The sequence below is a fragment of the Lepus europaeus genome, chromosome 5, assembly GCF_033115175.1.
Source record: "Lepus europaeus isolate LE1 chromosome 5, mLepTim1.pri, whole genome shotgun sequence".
In the NCBI taxonomy this organism is placed as follows: domain Eukaryota; kingdom Metazoa; phylum Chordata; class Mammalia; order Lagomorpha; family Leporidae; genus Lepus; species Lepus europaeus.
In genome coordinates this window covers 101276732-101301362 of record NC_084831.1, presented here as the reverse complement: position 1 = coordinate 101301362, position 24631 = coordinate 101276732, and the positions used below count along the sequence as shown (strand labels likewise).

Here is a 24631-nt window from a genome sequence, read left to right as displayed (position 1 = left end):
ATGCTTCAGTTTCCAGTTTCCTGCCATATGAACTCTGGGAAGCAGTAGGTGATGGTTCAAGTACTTGAGTCTTCTTGATCTGTGTGAGAGACCCAGATTGAGTTCCAGTTTCCTGGCTTCAGTTTGGCCCAGCCCCCACTGCTACAGACATCTGAGGACTGAATCAGAGGAATGAAGAACCCTACGTCTGTCTATTTCTGTTTCTCAGACTTTCAGTTTGATTATCAGCTTCTTGCCATCCAGGCCCTGGAAGGTAGAAGATGTTGGCTCAGGTACTGGGTCCTACTTGGAAGTCCTAGACTGAATTCTTGGCTCCTACCTCTGGCCCTGGGGTCTTTTGGGGGTGCAAATCAGTAAATGAGAGCTCTGTCTGTCTCTGAAATAAAAATAATTGGCAAAATAAAATGGTCACTTGAAGGGTCAGTGTTCTTCAAGTTGGCCACTTCCAAGCTTGTCCATTAGTATCTATGAATTGTTTTAATTTCTGATAATTCTCCTCAATTAAAAGCCATTGTAGACATTAAAACTTACATAGAGTTGTGGTAGAAAAAAATAATGTTGAGAAAATTCAGTTGATTGTTTTTTCTTTCCTCCAAAAAATGAGAAACTATCATTATAATTTTATTATAGCAGTAAAACACCTAGAATTTAATACAATATGACAAATTAATCCAATCATATGCTTTTAAGTTGAGAAAAATGGGGGCTGGTGTTATGGCATCATAGGTTAAGCCACTGCCTACAGTGCTGGCATCCTGTATGGGAGCCATTTTGAGTCTCAGCTGCTCCATTTCTGATCCTGCTCCCTGCTAATGTACCTGGAAAAGCAGCATAAGATGACCCAAGTGCTTAGGCCCCTGCACTGACATGGGATACCTGGCCGTTGAGGCAATTTGGAGAGGGAACCAGTGGATAGAAGGTCTCTCTCTCTGTCTTTCCCTCTCTCTATATAACTCTGCCTTTCAAATAAAATAAATAAATCTTTAAAAGAGTAAAGTTGGGAAAAATGAAGAAGTTAGAGTTCAGATAAACATACAGCAACCTAGTAACATGAAATACTAAGTCAAAAGTTAAGGAGTGTATAACTTCTAGAACATTCCAGGAAAGGCAGAACCATACAATTGATTGATCTGTTTGCTGCTATTTAGCGGGCCAGCCGTAGCAGACATATAGGGCGTGAACCAACGGAAGGAAGACCTTTCTCTCTGTCTCCCTCTCTCTCTCTCTCTCACTGTCTAACTCTGCCTGTCAAAAAAAAAAAAAAAAAAAAAGATGACTCCTTTCAGAACTGTTTGAGTCTCCTATATGTTCTGAGCTCACTTTAGGGAGGTGTGGCTGGGAAAGCATAACATTTGGAGAAAACATAAGGTTTTTAATTAACACACTGATTTTTACTACTTTATGTGTTATGTTGGAAAAAAGAAGTCATGGACATTCTCTGGTCCTCGGTTTTATGAACTGTTAAAAGGATTTTAACACCACCTGCCTCACAAGCGTTTTGTAGGGATGAAAGAAAATATGACAACTGACAACAAATTTATAAACCTAGTGCTATGCAAATACAAAGGATTATTACTTATATAGTTTACCATAACTCATTTCCCTCTCTTCGGATTTCCTATCCCCTAGATTATTTCTCAATTTCTTAGAAACTACCTTTCAAATGGCAGTATTTCATAGCATTCTGTAAATGACTGTGATCATTTATAACTATAAGGGAAAAAAAACCCTGCTTTTTGATGTCATCTATTACCCAAATTTCAACCATCACATGTAAGGCAATAATTTTTAAACTTGTATATTTAACTCAAATCTCTTTCTGCAATTCTAACACTTCAAATTCATAGCTGGAACTTCCATTTGGATTCCTACTACTTGAACTGGCCAAGCAACAAGAAAAAATTAACAAAATGATTGACTAAATTTCTGTTTCTGTATTTATTTGGCCTATTAGTTTACGGCTCTACTGTCCCTTCAGTTGACTAAGAACTTTTTTTCTCTTAGTTCTTCCTCAGCATCTGATTGGTTGCCAAGTCCTATTGATTTGGTAAGGAAGTCTTAATGGATTGTTATATGCTGTCTTCTGTGGAATTTGTACAGTTTTCCTGAACTCTGAGCCTCGGGGCTTAGAGTTACTGTGTGGTTACTACTGCACAATTAAGCAAAGTAGTGGCTCTGCAGTCTGTACAGACACCCTGGAACAGCCTCTACTATCACTGCCTTAAAATACTTCTCATCTGCACCTGTTGATATGTGAGAATCCATGCTGTAGATTCCTTATGGCATGGGGGACACCAAGAGCAAGATGAAAGGAGCCTGTAGTGCTTCTTGGAGATGCTGGAGGTCCGTAGGGAGACATGGAGGGGTCTTCTCCCAGGACTCTCAACTTCACTGACTCCCGGTTATTCAGAGCTCCCCAACTGCTGTGCTGTTGAATGCATAAATTGTCTGCTTAGTATATTCATTCTTTCTTGACTGCTTGGCACAGGAAAGCATGTATTTCAAGACACCATGCAAATGTCACACTCTCATCAAAGCTTTCACTTCCCTTCCCAGATTAAATTAGTCACCCCTTCTCTGTGATTGTAGTGCTGTAAACATTCATATAGTAAAAGCACTTAGCCCATGCTGTCATCATTTTTTTGTTCTTTATGAGTCCATGGCCCTGCTAGGTCTCAGCTCCCTGAGAGTAAAGACCACGCCTGTGCCTCTCTCTGGCAGACTATGTCAGCATCTGTCCCAGGGCGGAGGACAAACGTTGACTGATGACAGACAGAAGGAAGGTGATATAAAAGCAGAATCTGTTAAGTGGTAGAAAAGCCCAAACTTGATAGGAAGAACTAATTGGGAAAGAATGGATCATGGTCAAGTTCAGCAAATTAGAAGTGTCTTGTGGGATGCCTCTTACATGAGATGTGAAAAGTAAATATTTTGGTAAGCTTATTTGAGTTGTGGCTAGGAGACTTAGAGAACTTGCAGAATAACTGAGAAACCTTTTGTAGTTAGAAAATCACTTCTACGTTACACAATTTTGCAAACATATTTGAAAAATGCCTTATTACTTTTTAGACTTCTCTCAGTGTTCTAACTTACTTGACACAATGTATTTTAGGGCTCACCATTTGAAGTGAATGTTACCTTCACCTTGTTCTGATTATGGCAACTATCAAGACAGTAACATGCAAACAGGAAGGGTTTACAAATAAAAGCTTGGCTCCTTGTGAGAGTGAGAGTGAAGTGGGCCTTTCTTACTCCTCACAGCCAGAGAGGAGAGGTGGAGGGGAGGAGGGGAGGAGGGGAGGAGGGGAGGAGGAGAGACATGCTCTGGGCCTGGACCTGTCCAGATCCTAGGTAAGGAGACTCTGGTTCTGAGCTGGGACAGTAGTGAGGTGAGGAAAGCACTGGAAACTTTGTGAAAGTGGAGCTTCTGTGCTGGAGCTGCTGGGCTCCCTTCTTAGAGATCAACAATGGAGGAGGAAGAAGCAAAAAACATTACAGTTGTTCCTACCCCCACTTCTCCATTGATGGGGGATACATTCCAAGACCTACAGGACATATCTGAACCCGTGGACAGTACGGAAACTGACAGTATGTTTTTTCTGGAACATAAATACTTATGAGAAAGTATAATTTATAAAATAGGCAAAGTAAGAGATTAAGAACAATACTAGAAATAAAATAAAACCATTATAACAATGTACTATAATAGAAGTTATTTAAAACTTAAAATTACTTACTTCTGAGCTTTTTCATTTAATATTTTGAACTATAATTGACTATGGGTAAGTGGAACTGCCAAGAGCCAAACCGTGGATACAGGGAAACTACTCTATTTATATTTTGACAACTGCCTACCCATAAAGGTGCCTGAGTGGATGTGACATGGGGTAAGAAATTAATAAATTCTATTAAGAAACAATTACTGAGGACTATCTTTAGGGATATTTCACAAAAATGCAACTAATGGAGGGGGCAATTAGAGTTCTCTAGGCCACTGAGAAAATTGATTACAATTCAACCTTAGAATTCTTGTTGTTAAAGTGGAATCTCTATCGTCTTATGTCCAAAACAACTCACTTGATGTTTTGCTGATAGCATATCTAAAAATAAATGAGCAAATTAACAAACATTCACTTGTCATTCAGATTTAAAATTTATCATAATAAATCCCATTACATCCTCAAAAAGGCGCACCTCAAAGAAACAATAAACAATGTTGTTTATTCTCTATAAAATCTATGTATCTGACAAATATCATGTTCAATTCTTCACTTCGTTTAATGATGGAAAGCTTAGAAGGGAACAAAGTACTTCCAAATCAAAATTTCCAACTGTGTAACTCAGAAAACATTTTGGACATTATCTATATTTAACAGCTTTTGAATTAACCCCCTATCTGTACAGAACGATACTCAGAACAAACATCAACTCCTCATTTCTCCTCTCACCCCTCATCTGGGCACATTTTATTCATGCACTAGACGACCTTTTTTGGCCATTAGAACCATCTTGTTTCAGCAGTTAATTAACACAAGTACCATAATTTAATACAGTTAATGCTACTTGATGCCCTTTAATGTACCTTCCATTAGTGATATTATTGTAGTATTACCCTGTAAATTAAAATGAGATCAAGACTAAGAGAGCGGCTCTTTAATTAAGGTACTGGCACACTGCACTCGTCTATTATTCACAAGAGAAAATCACCCTGACTTACTGAAGCAGGACATCCATAAGTCAGAATTAGTCCATGAAGATTATTAGGTTTATTGAACAATGTAAGTACTACGGAGTCACTGAGATTGCCAATAGCTGTGTTTCCTCTTTTTCCTCCATTATCTTAATAAATACACAATGAGAGGGAGTAAATGGAAGCAAAGTAAGTATGTAGCAGAAGAGAAATTTTTAATGATCAGCTTATAGTTTGTCACCAGTAAAATAGCCATCAGATGTATCACATGCCCAACAGAACATAAATGCAACATTAGTCTAATGACAATCGGAGCTTCATTTTTATGTCAAACACTATGTATAAAATATACATGTGCATAAAGAAGTAGAGACTAGAAATTCACTATCAGTTTAAGCAAAGATCTTCAACTGCTTTTGTTTCATAATTTAATATTTTAAGAAAAAACTATTTTGTGTATATTTACATCTTGTTTCCATTTCACTTTCCCAAAATAGCCCACATAAACTCCCACATTATGGTGGGCTTGGGGGTGTAAGTCACAAGTAGAAAAATATCATTATCATGATCAGATATAGACATGTAGAGGCATGTAAAATGTTGCAGGCACTGCACGGGGTGGTGGAGAGGTTGGAGACACGGGGATAGCATAGGAAACAGACCTCAGTTATATTTTGGAAAGTTTAACAGTCATGATCGTCTTGAAAAGGAAACCTTAGAACTGTCCCTTAGAGGTCATCCATTAAAATCTATCTAGTCCTCCTGTACATGATTTGTTGTATAAGAGAAAGATAATCTAAACCATTCACTCCATCAAAGTTGTCAAGAGTCAAATGATTATATCAATGTCCACGCTGCAAGGCCCCTGAACCAGGCAATAGCTCAACATTTCCCTTTAGTGGCTCCATCAGGAGCAGATCTTCCTTATATAACTCAAAAGCTGGAGATATGCCCGAGCCATCAGGCCTTGATTCTTTAGTCCCTCCCCTAAGACTAAAAATACTCCAGCCATCTGGTGCTTGGTGCAGTACATGCCAGTACCGCATTTGCCCTAAGGAAGTTGGACAGAATGTAGAGGTGACAGAGTAGAACCTTATGGAAGGTGCTCACCTCTACTGGACCTTTCGCCTTGCCCAGCTGCTTCTCAGCTGCTTGTACTTGACTGGTGATCAGGGAAAGACAGTGGAGGTGAGTCCTGGAGATGGGAGGAAGATTCCTCCAAACTCAAGCTGCAGTGCAGATGGAGAACACTACCAGGATGAGGTATAAAAGAAAAGTGGTAAACCTGGAAGGATTCTACATTTGCAACATGCCACCATTACAAGAGAGTAGGTCTGACCCAGTGGGGAATGCTTACAAATGCCTTCAACTTTATTTATTTAATTTGAGAGGCAGAGAGACAGATGAGGATAGAGGCAAACAAGAGCTTCCCTCACACCTCTGTCTGCTGGTTCACTCCCCAAATGCCCACAAGATTGGGAATGTCAGAGGCAGAAGCTGGGAGCCAGATCTGCCATGGGTATGGCAGGTACCCAAGCACTTGAACCATCATCTACTGCTTCTCAAGGTCTGCATTAGCTGGAAGTTGGAATCAGGAGCTGGAGCCAGGAATCAAACTCAGGAAAAAAGCAGGCATTTTAACTGGAACCCTAACTGCTGGTCTAATTGCCTGCCTTGCCTTTAGGTTTAAAAATATATTTTATATTTTCTTTTAAATTATTACAGAAAAGAAAAAAAGCATATCCAGTACTAACAATATGACCCAACAATGGTTATTTCTTAGCCAAAAAGCTAAGTTTACAAGAGGCAAATGAGCACATGTGGGGAAGTCAGGCTACTGGGATTTGGCCTCAGATGAAGGATTTCTCAAGCTGCAAGGAAACTGACTCATGTGAATCTTCCTAACAATTAAGATCACACTAAGATTCAAATTCAATTCTCAGTTTATTGGTTTTTTTTTACCTTCTTTCTTGTAGATGAATTGAATACTGTTACTTGATTATGACATGTTATTGTTTATAATATTGACATCAATTATTTTCCTTTACCTTATAAATGTCCCCAAGAATAAGATACTGGAAACTGATAATCTTTTGCTGAATTGCTCCTGAGTGTAATTGGGTGTATGTTGTTACAAACAGCAAACTCATGTTTGGGACCATGGCTCCATATGGCCCCATCATGCTACTCTGGCTCATACATGAACTGCCCTCTATATCCTGGAGCACACAAGCTCAATAGTGTATCAATGCATGTTTCTCATATTTTCCTTTAAAAACAACATCATCACACACCGTGAAGATCTGGTCAGAAGTTTTATAAAGGCTCCATAGCTTAAGATTCTTGATTCTTTCAGGAGGAACATGAAACTGGAATAAAATTGATGGCCACCAGTTCCTGTTCCTTTTCCACAACTGAAACTTTTGAGCAGTAATACCCACTCTGAGTGGTAATACCCAGGAATCCATGCTGCATATCCACTGTGGCTTTTACATTAACAGCGGCAACCCCTTCTTCCTGATACTACACATAGATCAGGTAACCCTCTGAGAACCAGAGTCAGCATGCTTCTCCAGCGTCTGAGTTCTAGGCAGCATTAAAGGATGCTGGAAGCCAGTAAATTGAATGAATCCTGCCATATCTGCTTAAATTTTATGATTACTTAATTAAATCTACAAGAATATGTGTCACTTATATTTTTATTCTCATATATTTTGATTTAATGCTCTTGGCATTTTTAGAGTGATTATTGTTTTGCTTCTTTTCCTTTTTTTTTTTTTTCTATTTCCTGAATTCTCCCCTCTTACCGTTAGTTTTTCTCACTTGTTAGCTCGTGCTTCCACTGCCATTGGGTGGTTTATTGGATGATATACCACATCTAACGGTTGGTTGAAAACCTCTGACAGGGATCCTGGTTCTCCTTATTGAAGTTTTTCATTTAAACATCTTCAAAAGTCTTAGAAAACTTGTTTTATATTTTAGTTATATTACCAAAACCAAAGATATCTCAAACTGTGACTATGAATATCACAATGCTGGTCCGTCAATAACTGATCTACATTATGAGGAGTGCCTGACTTAGGTTCCTATTTTAAATGGTATATCTTTTTAGTACAATGACATTCAAAAACTTAAAAGTAGAACTTGCTCCACATCAACAAATGCATTCTTCCTTACAGGATTTTGATTCTGATTTTAAGGAGCCACAATTTTTACTGCTGAAAGTTTTAGTGTGCAGTATAAAAAATATAAACAGACTGTTGTACCACATTGAAACTCTATCTTTCATTAAAATACAAAGGCAAGGAGTATTTTTTTTGTTTTCATTCCCTTAGAGAGCAACTGGCTTTACTCCCCTGGCTTATTACCTTAAAGACTTAAACCACCTCCTGACCTAAGGAGTTGTTCTGTATCAAATGAGATTTTTTTTTCTTTTTGGCTTTTGTTTAGGTTCTAAAGAATCCTGCCAGGTTCAGTGACAGCAAGCCTGGGATTACAAATTACTGCTGAGTACAAAGGGTTTCAAATGCCTGCAGAAACTACTTCCTCACTAGTGTTCCTGAGAAAATGTTGCAGCAGAAATTGACAAATGTCCCTTCCCAGCTGTGGGACCAACATGCTGGAGTTTCCTTTAGATCCACCCATTCCCATTCAAGGTTGGCAGATGTTCGCTTACCTTCCTCGCACCTTTATGTCTGAGATTGCGTAAAAGTAGCGCGCCAAGTGGAGCTCATCGACAAATATTTCCCCAACGGCTGGTCTCAACAGCCTTATCCTCAGGTCTGTGACTGTGAAGAAATCTCTGAGTTTCTTGGTTGTATCCAGCTGTCCGTACAGGGAAGCCATATTGCGTAGCCGAGGTCCAGCAAAAAACGCGAACCTGTCTTTGATTTCAAAGTGGATTATTTTGCTATTTGTGGAATAGCCTGTGGAGTACTCTTCTGTACAAATTATTTCTAAGACCGTGTGCTGTGACAGATCCTTCACAGATTTGGGATCCATGTGAAACGCATCCAAGCAGTCTGTAGCGTAATACTGATAAGGCTGCCACGTTCGTCCGTAATCCAGGGATTTCTCCAGGATCATTTGGTCTGGCCGCCCCGATTCAAAGGTGATCACTATGTTGTCTGTGAGCTCAATGGTTTTGCTCCAAGACAGAGTGATGTTCACTTGCAGAGGCTTGGGATACTCCTTCCAAGTAGCAGACTGCCAAAATGTGGAGGGGTGTCTTCCTTCAAAATCAAACATCAGCTCAGGTGGGTGTGCCAGCTCAGGGGTACTAGCATCACATTCATTATTGCACATATAGGGGTTACCCTGTGGAAGAAGAAGAAAGAGGGATGTAAAAACACTGGGTTGACACAAGTCTTGCCATATTGTTATTGCTGAGTAAGAGACCAGGAAGAGAAAAAACAAAGCCATTTTCAGTAAACATTTTTTATTTGCCCTAACTGGATTCTCCTCTGTAGTAGTGTTTGTTTTTTGTTTTATTCTTGAACAATAAGGTAATTTTCTCTTGCTTTATCCTCCCATGGGCTTTAAGAAATGAGAATAACTTATTTATCCCATATATGTTAGATACATAATGTGGTCACAGAAGCACAGACACTGAGCAACTGTTTAACAGCTCAGCTCCCCTGCCTCCTCTGAGAATGATGCTGTAGAAAAGCAAAGGGACTTCCTCCCTGGCTCAAGGACACTCCTTAGCAGCACAGTGCTTTAAAAAGTCATTTTTCAAGCAAGGCTTTAGAACTAGCAATGAACCATACATACCCATGTCCTGTTTAGAAAACAATGTCCCCATACAACATTCAGCTTCTCTTGGCTTTGCCTCAAATCCATCATACTTAACTGGGTCCCTGCTTCATAAAGCCTGGTTTTGAAGCATTTACTTTTTTCACCACAAATCATTAAAATGTGGTACACTGCAGGCTCTGGTATTGGGCCAAACATCTGCCATCCTATTAGCTGAAGATAAGAGGATTGCTCAGGACATTCTTGGAGCTGGGAGTGTGGTCCAAGTTATCAGGACAAAAAACTCACTACAATTGTCCCTCTGAATCCATGGGGAATTGGTTCCAGGACCTTCTGGGGACACAAAAATCTTTGTGTGCTCAAGTCTGTTATCTAAAATAGTGGTGTAGTACTTGCAGGTAACCAGTATACATCCTCCTGTATACTTGAGTCATCTCCAGATTTTCTATAATACCCAGTACCACATAAATAGTAATTATACCATGTTGTCCAGAGAATAATGATGAGGAAAAAAATAGTCTGTAGGTGTTCAATACAAAAAGAACCATTGTAGACCTAACAATGTAGTACATGAACCAGAAGAGGTGAACAATGCTCACATGAGTGCTGGAGAGAAACTAAGTAGCTGTGAAAGGTGAGAGGCTACAGCAGGTGTGCCTAACATAGCTTCACTCCTATGGGTTCAGCCTAGTGCTCAATACATGGAAAATTCAAGTTTGCTCTTTGGAACTTTCTGAAATTTTTTTTTTGGTGGGAGGCATTTCCCTCTCCGGTTGATTAGTTGAATTTTTAGGTGTGGAGCCTTTGGATCCAGAGTTTGGAATCTGCTCAAACAAGAGGGTGTTGCACATCAACTCACAGCCACTTGATAGGTTTGTTTCCCTGTGCAGGCCTAAAAGCAGCTCTCCAGGGACCTCAGTTATTATTATTCTTTTAACAAAGGCTGCTTCCCTTACAGCTCAGTCTAACAAGAAACTGGATGTAAGTCATAACACCACTTGTACTACACTAACTCGCTATTCTCAGCTTTCATCAGTAGATTCTATAGTGAAAGACCTGCTCCCAGATTTTCATTTTCATTTTAAGAAAACTTAATTGAGTCAACTATTGAGGTACAGTACTTTCTCTTTTACCATGGGGACGCATTCCTGGACACCTGAAGCCATGGATAGTACTGAATCTTATATGTATGTTTTATCTGTATGTACATATCTATGACAAGGTTTAATTTATAAACTCGGCACAGGACAGGGTTAAAAATATCAATAGATTGGAATGATTATAATACACTTGTAATGAAAATCATGTGAACACAGTCTATCTCGAAGTATCTTATTATACTTACCCTTTTTCTTGGGAAGATATGAGATGATATAACATCATTGGATAAGATGAGGTGATGAGAGTGATGTAGGCATTATGATGTGGCATTAAGCTGCTATGTAAGGGTTACTTGAACACAAACTGCAATAACTTGATAGTTGATCTGATTATTAAGATGGCTACTAAGTGACTAAAGGTAGCATACACAGGGAGGATGTGTAGGACAAAGGAAAAATTCTGAATGGGGTTGGTGAAAGATTTCACCATGCTGTCCAGGTGGTGCTTCATTTAAAACTTATAAATTGCTTATTTTTGGAATTTTCCTTTTAATGTTTTCAGATCATGATTAACCACAAATAACTGAATGCATGGAAAATGAAATTGTGGTTAAGTGATGGAACACCTTGATGGAACAAGGACATAATAAGGCTCAGCCATTCTCCCTCATTGCCCAAAGGAATGTATTCCTTGCCCTTGAAACTCAATTGGGTCTCACACCTTATTGCCTTCATACCCTACTCTGCATTCTTTTCCAGGTTCCCAAGGTCCCGTCCAGTTCCTGGAATTCCCCTCCCTGCTGCCCCCTTACCCCACCCCCAGCCCTAGCCCTCCTTAAAACGGCCTGGCCCCTGGGGTCGGGGCCTTCTGCCACATGCTCCATCTTGTACACGCAGGCAGTTGATCACCCACCTCTGTGGATTTATTTTCTCTGAATAAATTTGGTCTGGCTGTAAATTTGTGCACTGCCTCTTCTTTATTCTACAACTCTTTTCCTAACACTGTATGTCTCCTTTCTCCCATGTTAGATAAATATGAACAGGGATTGGTGAAAGAACCAACCCTCTGACATGGTCCTTGGGCTTTCCCTTGTAATTACGGTAAGAGTTCTTTATTCTTTTTCATGAACAGTGGGATTTTCATCATACCTGTAGCTGGGTCTTAGATAACGAGATTACACTTTAGATATTGACTCTCAGTTACTGGCTGACTCCTGTGAAATATAAGATGAACATTGGAGAATTGTTTGGCATCCCCAGAGGCAACTTTCTCCTACCTCATCAGCTAATGCTCTCACTCTCTCTTTCCCATTAATGTAACCAAATCCAAAAGTTGGCAACAGGTTTGGGGGCTCAGTATAATTGAGACAGCACAAGAGAAAGAAGAGAAGGTACATTATTTGAGGAACAGAACTGTTTTAAAAATATACTCAAGAAATCAGTGATAATGGAAATGTTTCTGTACTTCTCTCTCCAATTTCAATTCCCTATTCCTGATTCCAGCGTCTGTGCCTATTTATAGGTATCCCCTTCACAATGAGCCAAGGGGGCGGGGGTGGGGGGGAGCATGGATAAGTTTCTGTTCCAGGTGGAATAAATCACCAAATTTATTATTATTTAAACTCTCTTGAGCATAGCAGAGAACCAAGTGCTAAGCTCTGCAACCTGCAAAAGCTTTTTATGGAGGGCTATAAATGTTGTGGAATCTGTCAGGATTTATAAATTCTAAATATATGTAAATGTGCATTTTACTGGAAAGGGTCAGATTTACACAAATCACACCTGCATTTGAGATTTATTGAAAAAATATGGTCATTTCAAAATCTGTCCACAGGTAGCCATCTGCACAATCATTAACACTGATGCTACCACCTTCATCTTGACAGGAGCCAGGGGTATGGAAACAAGAGGAATCAATTCCACAGGATACACCAAAATGAGTTATCAGACATTTGTTTTCAGTTGTGTTGAAAGACAGCACTTGTGGGCCATTAGCCTAGCTAGCTGCACAGAGCTTCTCAGATGGTGACAGGGCATGGGTCACTGCTAACAAATCTGTCTTAGAAAGAACGTTTGAATTAATCTCTGTAAAAGACATCTATTCCTACATTCAGGGAAAGGTGTTGGTAATATCCAGCATTTAGTTAGCACTTCCACATTGGACACTATACATACATTATCCAGGGCAATCTTTTTCATTGTCACCTCAAAGAAGAGGAAACAGGTACACAATGTTGAGTAACCCACCAGAGGTCATATAAAAAAGAAAGAGTTATGGCCAGAACAACTCCTCTACCCTTGCCCTGATTTGCTCAACCCCCTAGTCAATGGGGTTCCTCATGTGCCAACCCTGTCTTAGAAACAGGATTGGCTGGTAGAATGGAAATTTCTGAGATTGAGTTTGGGAAACAGAGCTTAAGATTTTCTTGTCTCAGAGCACCCTGATGAACATCATCATATGTCTGAGATACATTAAAAACCTTGCTTAGCTTCATGTAATACCTAGTTTCATAAACTTATCTGACCATGGAGTTGCTTTTCAGCTTATTTGCCCCCTACTTATATTCTACAGAGTTTCATAGAGCATCCTTGGAGCTTTTCTGCGCCATATTACTCTTAAAATTGTAAATGTGTGTGGAGACACAACCCAGATTTGGTTCTTTAATGAAGATGCGATTACAGAAAACACTTGATCTCTACTTTTGATCTACGTGGCTCCCTTCCATGGGGCTCAGTGGAACAGCCAGCTCAGGTAAATGTCAACATCTGTGTTAAGTTTTTGTAGCTGTGCACAGACCTGGTGCTCTGGACACTTGAATAAGGAGAGAAAAGTTTTATGCATTCAACATTTATTGATTATCTACTACATTACTACATTCAAGGTACTCATCTCGCTTCTCAAGATACAGTAGGAAACAAATACAAGTCTGGTTTCTGTGGTGCCTTCCATCTCAGATAGGGGAGAAGCAATAAACAAACAAACATGTTTTATAATGTCACGTTATGATAACTATTATGGAGAAAAATAAAACCAATTAAAGGGGGAAATGGCATTGGTGCAAGGGTAGTGGGTGTAATTTTATATGGGGAGGTCAGAGAAGGTCTCCCCGATAGTGTGACATTTGAGCAGATTAAGAACAATTCCCAATCCACGCTGCACATGATCAGGAGGTGCACCAGGATGGCGGTTTTGTCCTTCATCTGACTCTACTCTTAGTGATATTTTCAGCAGCATAACAATTTATTGAAATCGATGGGTAAACAAATCATTTCAAATGAGAATCTACACCAAATGACTGTAGATACCAAAAAAAAAAATCAATTGGACTGTTCTCCTTATTTCATAGCACTCAACCTCTTTTAGGAGATTAATGATTTGATGGCCATTAACATAACTTACTGAGAGGCAATGACATTGAGAGAAAATTAGCAGATCAGGAAAAAAAAAAAAAGATTTCATTCTGGTCCCCTGCATTGTAGGTGTGAGAGAAAGGAAACAGAAAGAACAGAGCAGAAGAAGCTGAAAATCTTACTGTTCCCCAAAGGGAAAGCTGGAGGAGAGATTATATGCTAAAATATTTAGTGTAAATATTTCACATGGGTGTGATCTGTAATACTGTTGTTACAGAGAATTATCAATATGAAAACAATTCATGTTAAAGGGATTAGATTAATTAAATTTTCAACTACTTCAACTCCACCCTAATCCTCTTTAATAATATCTGTGGTGAAATTTATATAAGAAAAAGCAACTTTCTGCTACTTATGAAACCAAAGAACACTTCCAACTACTAAATCTAGCAGATTCAGGCATCAGCAAGTCTAAGTAATTATTTTGTGGCCAGCAGGCATCCTTAAGTAGATTTTAATTTAAGTTCTACAAGCAACAGATCCTTAGCTGATTGTCTATGGACAAAGCAGAAAATATTTATAACTATGTAGATAATATTTACACCACTAAAAGATCCCTAAATAATTAAGCAGACATTGCTACTAAATATTTTTACAGCAATTAGAAGAAGATTGTAAAGTTGAATTTCATTCTAAAATGTTAATATTTTACCTCTGGGAGAATTAATGTTAGTTATTAATTAACACTTTGTAACCAATATGGAATGTTGTCATTCTTTCTTAATGTGCTTTCAGAATTTAGAAGGATACCTAAAAGTTCAGAATTGCTTTCATTGCTTCTATTGATAGAAGGTGTCTTTCTTTCAGCCAGTGACAGTTCCTTCAGAGTTAAAATCAAAACAAAACCCTACATAAGCTGTTTAAATACAACATTGTGTTGCTCTCATTTTGACCTTGCCCTGCCAAGGTATACCTATTAGGAAACTATTGGGAATGACACTAGGAAATAAAGGGGATTCTCACCGGGAGATTTGCTACTGAAATGTAAGTTACATGCCAACAAGGCGTGTACTAACAAGTGTCTGTGAGAAACATTTTGGTTAACACTTAAGCCAATCATGAAAAACAATGAGATTGAGCTGCCTCACACCCATTTGCATCTGGACCATCCTTGCTGGTTTTATTGATAAGTGACAGTTAAAAAGGACACAGAGGCGAGAAGCATCACTTAGGGATGAGACTCCCAAGGTGTTTCTGCTGCAGTTCTGAAATAGACACTATTAGGGCTTTCCTAATGCAAAACCTTAAAGAGTGTGGCAGGCATGTAGAGCCTACTTCACTCCTCAGAGAGACAGACAATGCACACTGTCCTTTAACTGCAAGGGTGAGGTTTAGCAGATGGCTTCCTTCCCACCTTCCCTCCATCTTCCTGGGAGTCAAGCTTACAGTCCAGTTTCTGGGAGACTGGTGGTCAAATCTTTTATATCAGAGGTGCACATTTGGGTCCAAGGGACTCCCATTCCTAGTACTTTTTGGAGCCTCCCAACCATACCTTCTTGCCTGGAGTCCCTCTCTCATGGCTTACAGCTTTGTTACTGGCAGTGGGCAGAAGCAGGGAGAAGTCAGAGCCAGAGGCAAGCATAGGCCAAGAGAATGGACATCTGTGCCAAAGCCTGAAAGATAAATATCAGTACCACTGAGCCTGACAGAGTGACAAGCCCCAGCGATCACAGCTACAGAGACAGACTGTGTATCCTCAGATAGCAAAGGTCCATAACGCGGCCTGGTTCCTGCTGGCCCCTGGTTTTTAGGACACAAAGCTCAGGAATGTCCATGCAATGCAATCTCATTGTAACCTGCCCTGTATGTTGGTATGCTGGGTCCCATTGTTGGGGACATATGGTAACAAGCTAGCCTGAATACTGTTAGACTGCCTGACCATTCCATATTCTGAGAGCATTGAGGCTTTTGTCAGAGCATGAGTCTCAAATTTCAGTTTGCAAAATAATGTATGGCTGCTCTAAGAATGGTGGGACATTTAGGGTTTTGTTTGGGCGACTCTGGAGTTTAAAAATGACCACTCCATCTTCTAATGGAACTTTTTGTGCATCACAAAGTTTGCTCCCTGGCATAGGCAGGGACTTAAGGCCTGATTGAAGTTGTACCTTGCTTCAATCTGCTCCCTGACAATACTAACACCTTGTGGACTTTTTGACTCAAAAATAAAGACAGGGAAGCTTAACCTTTATGCAAGGAAAATCCTGGAGGCCAAGTCACAGATGATGGGTCATAATAGACACCTGAGCAAATCCCCACAGAGGACGACTATGAGGATTTTCAAACTAGTGAAGGCCACAGAGGTCAAGAAAACCAGGCTTTTAAGGATCCAAAGACTTCCGCAGCCCACACATTTGGATTCCTGTGTAGCAACCTGAATCACTACTTTGCAGTCACGGAAGATATAAAATCTACCAGATTAAAGAGAGCCTGGCAGTAACTGTCTCCAGAACAATCCTGCACGGAGGTGATATTATGGTAAGCACTGGGGAAATTTCTTTTTAAAAATATTTTCTTAAAAAAAACACAAGTGTTCAATACACTATTTTCCCTTGGAGGTACTCTTGAAATAGACCAGAACACAGATGCTAACATGTTAATAACAGAAAACTGCAGAGGGCTGTCAGCATTTAAGTTACAGCAACCTTGAGAGAAACAAGACAAGTTAAAATATGAAAGTGGGAAAGTTCTGAGTCCTGACATCACTGTGAGAGTTAGTTTGAATGTCGGAACCCTAAAGCCTCTGACCTAATGCTCAGAAATGGGTGCCTTCTTCTGTGACATGAGAAAGCAAGTCCAAGACCCACTTGAAGTCCATTGACAAAAGGTCATCGGTTTTGAGAGTATGGGTAGACCCAAAGCACACCATGCTAAAGCTCTCCCTTGACCACGAGAGGCAGGAAGAAAATTTCCCAATAATTGGTTTCTGATGGATTTGTCCTGATTTATCTTCCTTTTTATTTCTTTCAAACTCTGCTCTTCCAAATTCATTAGCTACATATTGGATACCAACAAATGCCAAGGTTAAAAACATTGTGAGGAACACAGAAAGAAAAACAACAAGATGTTAGCAATTTGGTGTGAAGATTGGGTTACATAGGAGACAATCACATATTTCTCCAATGGGTTACTTGGGTTCCTATGGAGACTATTATGCATCCTTGAGAATAAACTGTAACAACTAACACAGTACAACTCTGTGGAGTGCCCACTTCACCCTTGTAAAACCCCAAGTTCTGACCCAGCATAGAGCCTAGTATTTGTTACTGTATTTGCCTAAGATGATCTCTCACTAAGGCTTTAGTCCTAGGGGTTATTCCTTCTCACTTTTCAGGTATCAATTTAGGTACCTCCTGAAAAAAATTCTTTCTTTGACACTTACTTAAATTAAGCCCCCCCCATTACTATTTTCTACTATAGAACTATGTTATTTCTTTCTGAAATTTCTAATTATCACTGGTAATTATACAAACTTTTACTTTTTTAGAGGCTACTTCTCCTACTTGACTGTCAGCTCAGTGTAGATAGGGACTATGCTTAATTTATATGCCACAGTATACCCAGTGCACATAAACATAATTTCATTTCATAAACAGACATTGTATGGAGTAAACTGCAGAGAGATTTTGCAAGTATTTTTTGGAAAGGAACAAAAAGATATTTTGTGCTTGGAATAGATTTGGAGGTATGTTGTCAAAACTGATTGGGGCTGGCACTATGGTGTAGCAGGTAAAGCCACCACCTTCAATGCCAATATCCCATATGGGTGCCAGTTTGAGACCCAGCTTCTCCACTTCTGATCCAGCTCTCTGTTATGGCCTGGGAAAGCAGAAGAAGATGGCCCAAGTCCTTGGGCCCCTACACCTGCGTGGGAGACCTGGAGGAAGCTCCTTGCTCCTGGCTTCGGATCAGAGTAGTTCTGGCCACTGAGGCCATCTGGGGAGTGAACCAGTGGATGAAAGACCTCTCTCTCTCTCTCTCTCTCTCTTTGCCTCTCTTTCTCTCTCTGTGTAACTCTGACTTTCAAGTAAATAAATAAATCTTTAAAAAAACTGATTAAACAGGGATATAACTGGGGGAGAGGTTGGGAGCGTCTGGGAGAATCAGTAACAACTTACTCTGTTCTACCACCCTCCTGTATGTTATATTGCATCTGAACCACCTTGGAGTTGCTTTAGCAAAACTAGTCTTACCAAGACTGAAAGGTTAACCAAACCCACCTCAAATTCCTAGTCAGAGGATGTTTGCTGCACCTGTGGCAATCCAGTGGTGTTCTCCATTCTAGTCACTCCTAGCAACTAGACACTAACAGTGTGTTCAGAAATGTGGTTTATTCTCATGGCAAAGACAATAACAAATGCCAGGCTCTATGCTGGGTCAGAACTTGGGGTTTTACAGGAGCTAACACACAGCAGTTTTTGCTGGAGTGTCACAAGCTAGAGGGAGAGATGGTAGGTGGGGGTGGAAGGAGCAGGCCGGGAGGAGATCACACAGAAATCAAAATGCCAGACAGGATTCTTGATGTCACTCTTAGAGGAATGGGGGGGGGGGGTGATGGTGGGGGAGTTGATAGAAAGATGGCCATGACCTGACTTAAATTTTCACAATTTTCTCTGTCTTCTGAGTTGATAGAGCCTAAACATAGGGAACAGAAGCGAGACATGATAGTGGACTGGTCTAGGGTGGAAGGAGTGGAAATAGACACAAGTGGATGGAGCGATTTACATTTTGAAAGGAGAATCAATAGTGCTTTACATGAACTCATGCATCAGCTTAATATTTCTGACCAGATCTGATACAAAGTAGAGATGGAGAGCAGAAAGTGAAAATGAGTCATTCTTCAGGTTTCTGGCTTGATCAAGTAGGTGTGAGTGTTCATTCTTCAATGAGCTATGGGAGGCCAAGTTCAGAGTTGTGAGGAAAACAAGAATGCAAGGTTGGTAATGCTGAATGTGATATTCTTGTGAGGCACACAGTAAAGCCAAGCTTATGTAGCGCTTATACATCCAACACTATTCTAAATGTGTTACTCATATTAACACATTTAGTCTTTGTAATGATACTGCTGCAAGATAGACACTATGCATTATTTACCTTATTTTACAGAGAAGGCAACTGAAGTACAAATTGTTTAAATAATGTGTTGAGAATCACATGGCTAATGAGCCTCCAAGTCAGGATACAAGTATAGGCCCTCAGTCAACAGGGTCAATGCTCTCAGCTGCTATTCTGCCTCTCTATACATTGAGATGTTCAAATCAGTAGGGGTCATACTAAAGTTTACAATTATGAGCCACTAGCGTACAGAGTATTTGAATGTAACAAAGGAGATGAAGCCTGGGGGAGGAAGAGTAGGGATAAGAGGGAAAAGACCTGAGATTGTGCTTCATGTCAGCTCATACTAGTAGCCAGTGCTCATTCACGTACTAGGTTCCACAGATGTCATTCCTCACTGCTCAGCAAACTACCTGTTAAATAAAAATGTATCTCACTTTTAAATTTTATATTTATTTATTTAAGAAAGAAAGAAGGAGTCCCTCATCCCCTGGTTCACTCCCTAAATACTGCAACAGCCAGAGCTGAGCCAGGTCAAAGCCAGGATCTGGGAACTCCACCTGGGTCTTCCATGTGGCTGGCAGGAATCCAGTCACTTCAACCCACACTGATGCAAGGATCTGTGTTAGCAGGAAGCTGGAGTCGGGAGCTGGAGGCAAGTATTGAACACAGACATTCTGAGGAGGGACACAGTCACCCTACTGGTAACTTAATTCCTAGGCCAAATCTTTCCATCATTTATTTTTAAAAAGCAGGTTTGAGGAGCTACAGTTCTGGCGCAGTGGGTTACAGCATCACCTGCAATGCCACCATCCCACATGAGTGCCAATTCAAGTCCCAACTCCTCTGCTTCAGCTCCATCTCCTTGCTAATGTGCCTCGGAAAGCAGTGTAAGCTGGCTGGAATGCTTAGGTCCCTAGGTCCTAGGCATTTTCCCTTTTATCCCTACTCTTCATTCCCCAGGGTTCACATCCACTCTTTCAAATACTTTGTTAGTGGCTCATAATTTGTAATCTTCAGTCTGATCCCTACTGATCTGAACATCTCAGTGTAGAGAGAGGAAGAATAAACCAGTGGATGGAAAATCACTTCTCTTCCCCTTATTGTCCCCCTGCCCCTGTTCCCTGTAACGCTGCCTTTCAAATAATAATAATAATTAAAAAAAGGAAACAAGTAGATTTGAATAGGAATGTACTAAATTATATGAGGGGATATAATAAGGAAAATGTGGAATTTTGGAACATTGTACCTGCTGTATGTAAACAAAGAGCTTCCAAAGATAAAAGATAGACTATCTTCAAATGTTTTATCATTTTTTATAGCGGCAAGATGGCGGAATAGGCAGGGAGCACACTATTAGTCCGGGGGACAGACAGTTTAATATAAGTGGAGATACTGCAGGGTCAAGGAAGAGTAGGGGATGAAACAGCAGAGGAAACTCTTCCGGAACTAGTGATTCACAGTGTACCTGCGTGGAGAGCGTGGGAGCCCAAATTCGGGACACCAGCGGCAGAATCAACACACCAGCGCTGGAACGCGAGGTGAGCCGAACCTCAATAGCCCGAGACACCAGCGGGCAAGCAGAAAGAGGAGGCTAGAGGGAACGAGGCTTGAAACTCCGTGGGGAAAAATTCACCAGGCTAACTAGAAGAGAGAGAGGAAAAAAATAAAAAAAGTGACCGAAATGGACACGAGTTTCTCTCTCTCCGCTCACCTTTCAAAGGCGAGCAAGACAGAGCAGGCGCCATTTTGGACATACGTCATAAGCAGGGCGACCTCAGGTCTGCACCGGCCCTGAGCCTAGCAGAAACACCTGACTCTGGGGGGAGGGGTGAAATAACAGGAGATTAGCATCTAACTTGGCAACCCAGTGGGAGGCTGCAGGAGAATTTGAGCCCACACTGAGGGCAGCAGAGATTCCCTGTGTGGTCCTTGGGAAAGAGCTTCTGATCTCTGGCTCCTGTGGGTATATCATTTGCCTGCTAACTACCTCCAATTACGTTCAGCTGTGCGGAATTACTTCCCTTTTGAATCAAAAAAAGAAAGAAAGAGAGATTTACCACACCTAACCTGGGAGTGTCATCTTTGACACACCCTCAACCCTGAGGAACCAAACACAGCTCTCAGTCCACACTCATCTCAAGCCTCTAAGGCTCCACTGAAAGCAGACAGTCCACTTAATATAGAGCCATAGTGTAACAAGAAAAAACACCACAGTGAAGAAACCAAATATCTCCAACATGCCAAACAACAAAAGCAAAAACCAAGCTAACAAGAACAAGGAAGGCACTATGACGCCCCCAAATGAAAAAGACACCCCAATTCAAGATTATGAAGATGATGAGATCGAAGACATGCAAGAAGCGGATCTCAAAAAATTGATAAGAACATTAAGAAGTTCTCAAAAACAAATTCTTGAACTACAGAAATCCTTAATGGACAAGCTAGAAAATCTCTCTCATGAAAATGAAATATTAAGGAGGAATCAAAATGAAATGAAACAACTAGTGGAACAAGAAATTCTGATAGTGACTAGAAATCATAATGAAATGAAGAATTCAATAGATCAAATGACAAACACATTAGAGAGCCTTAAAAACAGAATGGGCGAAGCAGAAGAGAGAATATCAGACTTAGAAGACAGAGAACAGGAAAGCAAACAGGCAAACCAAAGAAAAGAAGAAGAAATTAGAAATCTAAAAAATATTGTTAGGAATCAACAGGATACTATTAAAAAACCCAACATTCGGGTTCTAGGAGTTCCTGAAGGCATGGAGAGGGAGAAAGGATTAGAAGGCCTTTTCAGTGAGATACTAGCAGAAAATTTCCCAGGTTTGGAGAAGGACAGAGGCATCTTAGTACAGGAAGCTTATAGAACCCCTAATAAACATGACCAAAAGAGATCCTCACCACGACATGTTGTAATCAAACTCACCACAGTGAAACATAAAGAAAAGATTCTAAAAGGTGCAAGAGAGAAACGTCAGATTACTCTCAGAGGATCTCCAATTAGACTCACTGCAGACTTCTCATCAGAAACCCTACAAGCTAGAAGGGAATGGCGAGACATAGCCCAGGTACTAAGAGAGAAAAACTGCCAGCCCAGAATACTATATCCTGCAAAGCTCTCATTTGTGAATGAAGGTGAAATTAAGACTTTTCATAGCAAACAGAAACTGAAAGAATTTGTTGCCACTCATCCTGCCCTGCAAAAGATGCTTAAAGATGTGTTACACACAGAAACACAGAAACATGGTCACCAATATGAAAGAAGGTAAAGGAAGGAAACCTCACAGCAAAAGATCACAGGAAGCTCAATTTCTCTTTGACATAGAATTAAACTCTGATGCTCTGTTAAATCAATGTGTTAAAGTAATCTATTATGCTCTCTTGATGTCTGTTCAATTCTAATTGTTAAAAAAATGCTGAATTTTTATTAAGAGCTATGGGTTATGTAAATATGTGCTTATTTTCAAAGATTTGAATAATCACCTTGTAACAATGATCAAATTTGATCTATGTTATGTCATGATTTTAAGGAATCTTATTTCAACCAGATATTTTGGATTTTGAGCCTTCTTGGCATTCTTGACAGGCATTCAAAAAATCAAAGTTTCAAACAATCTGGTCTCTAAAATTTCCAGTAAATCTTGGACTTTGGTTTTTCCAGTTTGGGCCCAACTGAAAAAATTGAAGGACCTATGTCTCTCATCTTATAGAGACACCAACTAATCAGGCTATTTGGATTATATTAGAAGGACTGTCAAGATGTGATGTGGTACCAGACATTAAGTTTCTATAATGGAAAATGCTATTAATACAAATGTTTGAGAATTAAAAAGTCTAATGATCTTGTGTTACTAGACATGATAGTTATCTTAATGAGAAAGCCCCAGAGGCCTAAAGGGTTAAATACTTGTAAAATCCTACAGGTGCTTTCAAAAATACTGTGAAGTAAGCAAGTGCCTCTTGTTGGTTGATGAGTTTATAATTTTAAACATGGCGACTTAAAGTCTTTTGTCATCCACAGTTATATATGATGTGCTGCTCATAAAACTAAAGCGTTGTTGCTTCTGTGTTTAGCTGTCCTCCTATAGGTTCCTATGGACTTTTTCCAGCCACTTCTATTGTATTCAGTACTTTGGGATGGCTCTGTAAACAGATGAAGCCAATAATGTATTAACAGTACCAACTGAGAGAAAGTATGGTTAACTGAGGTTACTAAAAACAAAAAGCAATTCAAATCAATTGGCAATCTACAAAAAGAGTTAGAGATTTTAAAAGCTATTATTAAAATTGCTATATTGGTCTATTATGCTATGTTATATGTGTGTACATATTGTATGTCCACATGGGGAAATTTTATTAAGAGTTTTATTTTAAATGGCTCATAGATAAGATTGTCCATATATTTAAGCTGCTAAAATCAATCAAAGATACATTTTAATTTGTGTGACCTGAATCTGTGTATCATATGTTTTAAACGTGTTGGTAGAAAGAAACTAAAAACATTTTAGATGGTTGTGCTTAAGTTTACTGGCTAAACAAACTACACCATGTTAGATATTTAAGAAGTGTTTTCAAATACATGATTCTTAAAATTTATAGAAGGCATTGGACCTTCTGGTAAATGTTTTCTTAAGTTGTTATCTAATGGTTGAAACGGTTTGCTAAGTATTCATGTAATATTGCTATTGTCAGCAAGCGATCTAGGACTTGCTCCCTCATTTCTCTATTCTAAGCCCAACTTGTTCTTTCATTTCTCTATTCTCTTCAAGGTAGGAAACTAATTCTATTATGAAGGAATCTGTAGGACGCACAATTTAATCTTTAGACCTTATAAAAGAGATGGCTAACATTTTTCTGTAATAGCATAGCCAAAATAAGAGCTTAAATAATAATCTCATAGCTAGATTCACTTCGCCATCAGCGAAGTATACAGTAAGTAGAAAAAACCTCCCTTTCAGACCAAAGGGAAAGAAAGTTTTAAAGTGAGAATATAATTTTCCTCATGGGCATTGTCTACCTTAGAAAAACTACTACAGAACATGCCTGGGACTATAGACTTGTAGTTCAGGCCACCGAAGATTAGAGATGGGAAACGGGCACTCCCTTGACTTGCATCCTCTGGTCTGCTTTAACACAAACCAGGAGGAAAAGAAAGCTCGGCATCAGAAGCAATGGGTGGCAGGCCTATTAATGGCTGATCTGTACAGTGATCTGCCCTCAAGGAGACCCAACAGGCCAGTCCACTGCAGTGGCTTTCAATGTGGTAAGCCTGGGCTTCAGCAGAAGTCAGCTTGTGAAGAGCCCTGGCAGCTCTGCCAAGAGTTGGATCACTGGAAATGGACCTGCCCTGGAGTCGAAGGATGCCCAGGTCAGAGCCACAGATCTTATTGGCTCTAAGCTGAAAAGCCCTTCACTCAGCCCAACTTCCAAAGTGACCACTGCAGCTGAGGGGATGGTCAAGTAGGGTCAGCAACATTGCAGGCAGAACTGTAAATTTCTTGTTAGAGATGCCCCCTGCCTTTACCTGGCCAGCTCTCCTCCCAGGCCAGCCAAGTAATGAAAGTCAACAGAGTGCCTTCCCTAGGAGGTTCACACCTCCCTTAGGATATACCCC

At 40.0% G+C, this 24631-nt stretch overlaps 1 protein-coding gene across 4 annotated transcripts in view; it reads right to left on the bottom strand.

Annotated features, from left to right (window-relative positions):
- NTNG1 (netrin G1) overlaps positions 1–24631 on the bottom strand; it is a 396875-nt gene that overhangs the window by 167717 nt on the left and 204527 nt on the right. For all 4 annotated transcript variants that reach the window (XM_062191854.1, XM_062191856.1, XM_062191857.1 and 1 more), the window contains exon 3: positions 8367–9007. In XM_062191854.1, coding sequence (XP_062047838.1) covers positions 8367–9007 — 641 coding nt within the window. The remainder of the gene's footprint in view (positions 1–8366; positions 9008–24631) is intronic.